Source organism: Brassica oleracea, chromosome C4 (assembly GCF_000695525.1).
Source record: "Brassica oleracea var. oleracea cultivar TO1000 chromosome C4, BOL, whole genome shotgun sequence".
NCBI lineage: Eukaryota > Viridiplantae > Streptophyta > Magnoliopsida > Brassicales > Brassicaceae > Brassica > Brassica oleracea.
The window spans coordinates 46,331,916-46,341,358 of record NC_027751.1 but is presented as its reverse complement, the minus strand read 5'-3'; the positions used below and the strand labels follow the sequence as shown (position 1 = coordinate 46,341,358).

Here is a 9,443-nt window from a genome sequence, read left to right as displayed (position 1 = left end):
TAGAGTTTAGGGTTTAGGGTTTAGAGTTAAAGGGTGGAGTTTAGGATTTAGGGTTTAGATTTTAGGGTTAAGGGTTTAGAGTTTAGGGTTTAGGGTTTAGAGTTGAGAAATGAGGTTTTGGGGATAAGATTTCAAATTTTGAAAAATAAAAAAAATTAAAATTTTCAAAGGATAAACTTAGAAAGGTGCTATTTTGGAGATTTGCCCTAATATCATTGTACATTTTTTTTTTGCCAAGGAATATAATTTTACATATACGATGATAAACCTAATTAACACTTTAAATATTTTTATTTTATTCTAGTCCCATAACTTACCGTTCAACTCTTTATTACAAACCTTTGAAACAATTTTACTTTTAAAATTGTATTATATTTTAACCCGTATTTTCAAAGTGCATAATTACTTTTTAATAAAAAAAAAATCAATTTTCATTTTTTTGTTGTATTAATTTTTTTTGACACATATACTATGTAGTTTATTAAAATTAAAACCGTTTTAAAAGTATATCATATTTTAATTTGTTTTTTATATTTTATGTTTTCTACTGTATAAAAATATGTAGGAATCAAAATTTGGAATGTACTGATAATTTTATTTTGGTGTAGATGGTGATATTATATGGTTTGTATTAATTTTTCATTTACAGTATAATTATATAATTTGATCATGAAACTCAATATATATATATATATATATATATATATTTAAAGTAGTGAAATTTCGTATTATGAAAGAACAACCCGTTAATTTAATCTATTTCGTACCAAATAAAAATATGTTACTTTGCTCAATATATATTTCTGGATTATTTGAAAATAAATGTAGTTATCTATTATCTATTATTTAAAATTATGTTAAATTAGTATAAGCTCAAACCTATTTTTTTATAGTTGTATATAGATATCACACGGTGTGGATCGCATCATATTTATGATTAGTAACCTTACTTGGCGTCATTTATTAATCGAACGTTACTTTGTTTTTATTAGGTAAGTTTGAAAGTTTGAGAAGATTTGTTTGACCATATTTATTTGTATAATATACTTTGTTTTCGAAAGTTAAATACAAATAACGGTTATTTTTTGTTAACTTGCGAGAATTGATAAAGATTATAATCGTGAAGTTTTAATTAGCAATTCAATTTGAAAAGTTGTTATTGCTGATTTTAAGGGATTGATTCATTACTTCTGTTTTAATATTAGGAAAAAAATTAAACGTAGTCAAGATTTTTTTTTGGATTTGTAAAATAATTTTAAGATAATAATATATACAGTGTCTTTAATGGATGTATTTTCATGTATTTATCGACCTAAAATTATTGACAAATATATTCGTAATGAATTTTTAAAATTTAAATAAATTTAGTGGCGTATCAGTTATATATCACGTAAAATATAAATGTTAATTTTACAGAATAATTTTTTTTACTGGTATAGATTGGTTGGTCAAATCCTCTATCTTCATCTTCAGCTTAGACCTCATTGGTAGGGGTATAACAAAACAACAGTAACTAGCATTAGCAAAGTTCTTCAAAAGCTATATGTTTATACTTATTAATAATTTATAGATATTTATTATATAATATATTCATTCAGCATACGACTATACGGCATACATCTATTTCTTTATGTACTTTTAGTCGCATTAATTTCTTCTATTTTACAAAAGCATTGCCAAACTACAAGGGCATGCCCAACTACACTTTTGTTTCCCTTTCTGCTCCTAATACGTTCTTGTATTGGAATCAGAGCATCTATCGGTTAACCTGCTTGTGTCGTTTGTAGTTGAAGTTTCACTACCTTGGAAACTTCCCCTTCTTTGTCTTTCTGCTGCGACACTCTGTCAAATGACTTGGGGCAAGTCTATCCAGGTAACAACTCACAATCTTCAAACTGTTCTTAAGCTTAAACCTCCAATAATTTTATAAGCAGTCAAAACATTTGAAATCAACTAAAAGGCGGTTCAAAATTTTATTGCGCTGATAAGTTACTGTTTGTGGGTAAGACTTTCAGTCCCCACCAAAACAATTGAAGAAGAACAAATGTTGTACGCTTCCTCTGTCTTATTAACTCTTTCAAAAAGAAACAAATTTATCTCTTGACTTGAGACATGTAAAACAATTTAAGATGACTTGGTGACTTCATGTATAGCATTCGCAAGGTATCCCACGTTTCCTGTTGTAACACCGGCCATACTGCAACCCAAACCCATCAATCAAGACCCTCAATGATTTGCTAACCACTTGGAAGTGCATTAAAATCAATAAATGGAAGAAGTGAAGTTACCTGATACGACCATTACGGGTCATATAGATGTGATATTCGCTTGTTAAACGGTCAACCTGTTCAGGTGTCATCCCACTGTAGCAGAACATTCCAATCTGTTCCCCCCCCCCCAAAAATAGATATGGTTTATGTAATTGTGTGAATCAAAAACGCCAAAAGTTCATAAATTATAAGAAAAGGTATTGTGGTTTTTACCTGCTTGGTTACGTGCTCCCATGATAGAGGCGATCCTAACTTCTCTAAGCTTTCTCTCAAAGCAGTTCTCATGCCAATTATCCGATCAGCCATGACCTGTTCCATTGCAAATTTTAAACTATATAGTTAAATCATCAAATTCCAAAAAAAAGTGAATATGGGATACAATGTGTTTCATAGGATAAGAGTCTCCATGTTTTAGCTAATGTATGCTAATGCAAACATGGAATATAATGCTTTTACCTTAACTTCCTTTAGCCAGAGGCCTTTTAACGCTGGGTCTCCGAGAATGGTTGAGACTATTTGAGCTCCATGCAAAGGTGGGTTGCTGTACATTGGTCTAGCTAGTTGCTGCAACTGGCTTTTCACAGTCACGGCTTGCTTCTCATCTTCACAAAGCACGCTGCAGCACAAGACAGAGTAAGTGACTACTACATAGGCTCTCTCATACAAGTCGATAATGAATACCTGAGACATCCGACCCTCTGGCCGTAGAGTCCCATGTTCTTAGCATAAGACTGAGAGATTCCAATATGATGACCGTCCTCGAGAAAGATCCTGATGGACTTGGCGTCTCTCGCTGGGTCACCGCTTGCAAAGCCTTGATAGGCCATGTCGAAGAATGCGAAATGGTTTTTGGCCTGAAAAAATAAGAACTTGCTGTTAGTGAATGATAGACAAATATAATTAAGGTGAACTTTATCACCTTGAATAGCTGTGAGATCTCTCTCCATTGCTCCTCTGTAGGGTCTACTCCAGTAGGATTGTGAGCACAAGCGTGGAGAAGGAAGAAGGAGCCTTGCGGAGCATTCTATGAGAAATAATTAGGAAGTTATCATCAATATTAGTTAGATGTAAATAAGCTTGTGGAAGAAGTTGTTGTTGTTGTTGCTAGCTAACCTTCACATCATCCATCAACCCTGAGAAATCCAAGCCCTTGGTTTCTGGATGGTAGTAATGGTACGTCTTTTGAGTGACTTGTGCATCTCTCCAGATGTTGTGGTGGCTGTACACACACACAAAAAAAGAGAGATAGCATTAAGCTATAACGCCTACTTTGGTAAAGCAAAAGAAGCTTGGCCACACTTACTTGGACCAGGTTGGTACAGGAATGTAGATCTGCGAATCGGGACGGAAACGTTTCTGGAAGTCAGCAAAGAGCCGGCAAGCTCCAGTGCCGGAGAGAGACTGAACTGCAGCAATCCTTTTGTCTTTGATAAACTCAGAGTTGTCCCCATAGGCAAGCTTCAATGTCTCGTCCACCATTTTGACACTCCCTCCCATCGGAAGATACTCCCTTTAATCGATAAATACAAATAGATATAGTTCAAGTCAGTCTTATGGTGATCTCATTCACATGACGTATACAAATTAAAGAGTGAACCATCATCTTCTCCAGCCATATGAATAAAATAAATAGCCCTTTTGAATCAAAGAAGAAAGAAAAGGAGAGAAAGTTAAGTAGACCATCTCCAATACAACTTATAGTAATCAATTTTGTCAGATCAAGTTAGCTTCTTTGACAGGGAAATGTTTTGAAAAAAAAAAAGAATCTTTACATGAAGGAGGTGCCAGCGATCCTACGCTCAGCTTCACGGACACATTCCAAGACAACAGGCTTCCCATTATCATCTCGATATGCTCCCTAACCATGTCATTTAATTAATTAATACATACATACATATATATATATTAGCTTCATCAACCAAAAGTAAATCCAGATATTCAATTCAGGTAGTGGAAGATCTAAAAGATCAAAATGAAATATGCTAAGATCTGGAGAGAAAGAGAGATGGCTCACCACACCAACGTTAACTTTGTCGGGACTAGGATCAGCGAGAAAGGCCTCGGTGACTCCGAGGATGGGATCTTTGGGAGCGGGCTCGACGTTCTTCCACCACGAAGACATGGATCTCAACCCCGAGATCTGACGGCTCATCATCGTCCCCCGTGAAGCGGAGTTACGGATTGCCGTCGCCATCATCGCCATAATAACTCTCAAAACGCACAGAGAAAAAAAAAAAGAGAACAATCGTTGGAAGTGATTTTATATGAGGAGGTGGCGACTCGTACGAAGTTAAGGGCAGATGAGGACGAATGGGAGAACGAGACACAAGTTGCTTTGATGATGGCTTTGGACTGTGTGCGCGAGAGATAAGATTTACTTATTTAAAATAAATTAATATGCTTTAAAACAACAAAAGTAAATACTATACATTAATGTTTTTTTTTTTTTGGAGTTACTTATGTGTCTTTTTTGTGTCAGTTTTGTTGCTCTTTTCAATCTTCCACTACCTGAAAATTCCGAATATAATTCTACGGTTCAAAATTAGACAAATATAGACACGTCCTACATAGCCCATGTTCTAAAAATCGGCCGCCTAGGCGCTACGCGTCACTCTTCCGCCCCGATTTATGCCAAATCGGTTTAAAAAATCGGATATCCGATTTTTTCCGCCTAGACCGCCTAAATGACCGCCTAGCCGCCTAGCCGCCTAAATGACCGCCTAGCCGCCTAGGCGGCCGCCTAATCTATTTTTTTTTTTTTTTTTTTTTTTTTTTTAAGGGTTTAGGGTTTAGGGTTTAGGGTTTAGGGTTTAGGGTTTAGGGTTTAGGGTTTAGGGTTTAGGGTTTAGGGTTTAGGGTTTAGGGTTTAGGGTTTAGGGTTTAGGGTTTAGGGTTTAGGGTTTAGGGTTTAGGGTTTAGGGTTTAGGGTTTAGGGTTTAGGGTTTAGGGTTTAGGGTTTAGGGTTTAGGGTTTAGGGTTTAGGGTTTAGGGTTTAGGGTTTAGGGTTTAGGGTTTAGGGTTTAGGGTTTAGGGTTTAGGGTTTAGGGTTTAGGGTTTAGGGTTTAGGGTTTAGGGTTTAGGGTTTAGGGTTTAGGGTTTAGGGTTTATGGTTTAGGGTTTAGGGTTTAGAATTTAGGGTTTAAGATTTAGAGTTTAGGGTTTAGGGTTTAGATTTTAGGGTTTAGGGTTTATGGTTTAGGGTTTAGGGTTTATGGTTTAGGGTTTAGAGTTGAGAAATGAGGTTTTGGGGATAAGATTTCAAATTTTGAAAAATAAAAAAATTAAAATTTTCAAAGAATAAACTTAGAAATGTGCTATTTTGGAGATTTGCCCAAAAACATATCCAGTATTGTTTACTTAATTTCAAAAGCAAGCTGTATAACATTACGTTTAAATGTTTTAATGGTAATCACATGCTTCCTTCCGTTATATCCAATTCTCATGGGTGAAGTAAATTAGTTAAGTAAAACTCTCCAACCGAAGCTTGTTGCAGATTAAATAGATGGATTTGTATCTATTGTGGATATGAAATACAATTTGATAACCCACTAAAATGTAGTATATGTTGACAGTTAGACCTAGTGGCGGATGACCATATGTCTTTCTCACTAAATTTCGATTTTTTTTAATATAACTAGTTCAAATTTTGATTTTTGTAAGTAACTAATTTAAACCCTTTTTTAAACTGATTCTTCAAACTAAAGTACACACTTAGCCAAGGCTTTAGTTTTTTTTCGGTTTTGATCCATATTATACAAAGCCCACATCAAATAAGAACCCACCAAGAATTAATAAGTCTACATGATATTTCTGCACAAATTCTAGATTTGATACTTATATTTGACTTTGACAAAAAAACAAATAAAAAATACTTATATTAAGATATAAAACATATTTCAACTTTAAATAAATTGCATAATATTGGAGTACAAGAGAAGAGAACCGAATGGTTTTATCCAGACACCATAGATCAAACCATATCCAACCAGGTCTCTTAAATTATTGAACATAAGGATAAACAAACTTAAACAGATTTATTTGAACTGACAATAACACATGCCTGACATAAACTCCAGTAGTTGTGGAGAGGGGAGAGGACCTTTGTATCTTTGATTACTTGTCTTGAGGCTCTGAGTCATCCTCCGCTTTCACCGACTTGGATACGAATGTAACCGGTTTCTTTGGGGTCTCATTTACTGTCAAGTTAAATATCTCTGGCCTTGAGTAATGCCCGACCACATCGAAGTATAACTTGGCTCTTGCGACATCACCAAGATCTAGATGAGAAAAAAAAAAAGAAGAATAATGTTATCGAAATGATTAGGTATAAAGGGTTCATAATTTTCTGTACTGATGCCTAATTAAGATAAACATCAAAATACCAAGATCAGCCGTGATGAGACCCTCTGATTCAAAGTTTGGTCCGGCAAGAATCTTTCCCAATGGTGAAATAATGACACTACCGCCCTGGGAGACAATAGCCTCTTGGTGTTGATCTGGGTACCAGTCGGTGAACAAGTAATCTGCATGGTCAGGGAAATCTTTACGCAGGCAGAACTGGCAAGCCGACAGCACGAAACATCCACCCTCGATTGCAATGTGCATCATCGACGATTGCCATTCCTTGGAACCGTCAGCAGTAGGTGCACAATATAATTCAATTCCTGCAGCAAGCAGCCCAAAAATATGTTAGGAGTGAGTGTTACATTAGAAGTTAATTAGAAAGGGGATTTTTAGGAGAGTCTTAATTACCTTTTCCGTACAAGGAAGTTCTGTAGAGGGGCATCCTATTTTCCCAGCAAATAGCAGCACCGAGTTTGCCAAGGGGAGTGTCGTAGACAGGGATGGTTGATCCATCCCCGAAACCCCAGATGCAACGTTCGATAGATGTTGGCATGACTTTACGGTGCTTGCCCAAGAAGCGCCCTTCGGAACTGAAGAAAAGGGCTGTGCAATAGAGTGTATACCCATCCTTCTCCATCGCTCCCATCACCAAGTACACTTTGTATTTCCTAGCAATCTCTGCCAGTTTGTCTACTTCAGGGCCTGTCACCAAAACCCCCAAACAAATGTGCAAAAAGGAGTTATTATTGACCCAACCCTGTGCTCAGTTGAACTATAAGCCTCACTCCATTTATTCCATTTGCAAATGAAAGTTAACATTTGGCTTACTCATTTCTGACACCAGTCACCATTAATTTAATCAGATACTTGTCTCCAAAAAAATCAATCTAAAATATTCATAAGCAGAAATACAGTAGAGATTTATTTATATACAATAATTACAGTTCTACCAGGTTTTTACTTTTTACGTATGGAGTCCTGAATACTACATACTTATTTATATTTTTGGAACCTATCCGTAAGCACAGAGTACGACGAACATGATGTATACTTTGAAAACAAACATTTAAATAAATAATTTGTTGACAATAAAACATTTAAATAATAATTTATATATTCTGATTTTTTTTTAAAAGATGGACACTAAAAGAGATGTCATGATCCTTTACCAGGAACCACAATGGCAGAAGCATGATATCTGCGGAAACAGTCACGACCAGCTTCGTTATGAACACCGACTCCTATGCCGAACCTATATCCACGAGGATAGCCAGCGATAAACGCTTCGGGGAACACCACCAGCTGCGCTCCGTCGCTAGCCGCCTCCGCAATAAACTTCTCTGCCTTTTCTGCAAACTCAAGTAAACCATTTGATACTATTTTGACGGAAACTCTTAGGAAGAAGAAAAGAAGAAGAAAAGGTGAGTTACCAATAGTTTTGGGAGTATCGTTATAGACAGTGGAGGCCTGGACGATGGTAGCTCGAACGATGGTAGATGGGATATCGGGAAAACCCGGAGTAGTGGCGTTGAGAGCTTTTGACATTTCTTCACTACCAGACATATCACTTAGTTTCTCTTACTTTGTAGTTTGGTGATATACATGGAGATGTGACAGGCAACCCTTATATAGACTTTTTGCCATCGGTTTTTTTTTTTTAAACTCGTGATTTTTTTGTTATATTTTTACCAATGGATAATATTAAAGAAAAAACACTATGGTTTTCTCCGCCAATATGGAGAGCCGTGCACGTAAATATTTGTTTATAAATAATACAAATGACTTATGAAATTTGATCCCAGAAAAAAATGACTTATGAAGTAAATTGTTGAGAAAGCAACAATTACAAGAAAATGTATAAATTATTTTGTGCTTGATGTACAAAGATCCAGCCTTTTTGTGTTAGGTTTATATATGTCCAAAATTGATTGGTTCGAAAAGGAAGGAGTCAATGTCTCGAAGGAAGGAGTGAATGTATGGACTCAAATCCAATGAAAGAGAAATTATTAACTTCAGAAAACGATATATACATGAGAAATACCACTACAAGAAAACATGCCTATAACGAGGAAAAATTACGAGGAAATATATTCCTCGTAAATTTACGAGAAAATTACTACGATTTTACGACAAAACTGAATTTCTTCGTAAAGTCGTAGTAAAGTTACAAGGAAAATGTTTCGTGGTAATTTACATGTAAATTTACGTCGATTTTACGAGGAAAGAGAAAATTCGTTGTAAAGTCCTTGTAACTTTACAAGGCTTTTATGACGAAACATGTTACCATTAATTTTTGTGAAAACGTATTTTAAGCATGTTTTACCAAACTGATACCCTCGGTTTAGAGATTTTGGAATAACTTGATTAGCTGCTATCAAAGTTACACCTCGTGAACGAATAGTTGCTAGAGAAGAATCACTTTTGCAAGAAGAAGTGTGTATCACTGAAGTGGAAGTATCTGAACAACAAACTGATGACATCCTTCTAATTGATGTGGATAACCGTCAATATGAAGATCTTTTCGACGATATGACGGATGAAGAAAGTGAAGAAGAGTTAGATGCAAGCGATGACAATCATTGTACTGATATTGTTGAAAACTCGAATGATTCAGAATGATGTAATATATGTTTTAAATATTTTTAAAAAATATATAAATCAGTTTAAGACTTAATGCAAGTGTATATTGTTTGGTTATAATAATTATTTGTTGGCTTTTAAGGATTTAATTGGAGTTTAGGGTTTAAGAGAAAATAGGATAAATGGGAGAATGGGGGAATGGGGTAAAAGGGATATGAGGTTATAGGTAAGAGACTTTGGGGGTTAGGG

At 35.4% G+C, this 9,443-nt stretch overlaps 2 protein-coding genes across 2 annotated transcripts; both read right to left on the bottom strand.

The window, feature by feature from the left end:
• Positions 1–1,949: 1,949 nt before the first annotated feature.
• Positions 1,950–4,622, bottom strand: LOC106336660 (aspartate aminotransferase, mitochondrial). Its single transcript, XM_013775561.1, has 10 exons — positions 4,285–4,622; positions 4,043–4,128; positions 3,574–3,780; positions 3,384–3,489; positions 3,190–3,294; positions 2,952–3,124; positions 2,727–2,886; positions 2,484–2,579; positions 2,289–2,383; positions 1,950–2,197 (listed from the first exon to the last, which is right to left on the bottom strand). The coding sequence occupies exons 1-10, from the start codon at positions 4,471–4,473 to the stop codon at positions 2,125–2,127; spliced, it is 1,290 nt and encodes a 429-aa protein (XP_013631015.1). The 5' UTR covers positions 4,474–4,622; the 3' UTR covers positions 1,950–2,124.
• A 1,531-nt stretch (positions 4,623–6,153) lies between these two features.
• Positions 6,154–8,222, bottom strand: LOC106339483 (nitrilase 2-like). Its single transcript, XM_013778306.1, has 5 exons — positions 8,045–8,222; positions 7,784–7,963; positions 7,023–7,316; positions 6,653–6,934; positions 6,154–6,547 (listed from the first exon to the last, which is right to left on the bottom strand). The coding sequence occupies exons 1-5, from the start codon at positions 8,175–8,177 to the stop codon at positions 6,384–6,386; spliced, it is 1,053 nt and encodes a 350-aa protein (XP_013633760.1). The 5' UTR covers positions 8,178–8,222; the 3' UTR covers positions 6,154–6,383.
• Between the last annotated feature and the right edge of the window lie 1,221 nt (positions 8,223–9,443).

Coding starts and splice junctions, on each gene's coding strand:
- LOC106336660 (XM_013775561.1), bottom strand. CDS start 4,473: ATGGCGATGATGGCGACGGCAATCCGTAACTCCGCTTCACGGGGGACG. Junction 3,781..4,042: donor ATCGCTGGCACCTCCTTCAT/GTAAAGATTCTT, acceptor TATCGATTAAAG/GGAGTATCTTCCGATGGGAG. Junction 2,580..2,726: donor TCTGGCTAAAGGAAGTTAAG/GTAAAAGCATTA, acceptor GCAATGGAACAG/GTCATGGCTGATCGGATAAT.
- LOC106339483 (XM_013778306.1), bottom strand. CDS start 8,177: ATGTCTGGTAGTGAAGAAATGTCAAAAGCTCTCAACGCCACTACTCCG. Junction 6,935..7,022: donor AACTTCCTTGTACGGAAAAG/GTAATTAAGACT, acceptor TGCTTGCTGCAG/GAATTGAATTATATTGTGCA. Junction 6,548..6,652: donor TCTCATCACGGCTGATCTTG/GTATTTTGATGT, acceptor TTTCTCATCTAG/ATCTTGGTGATGTCGCAAGA.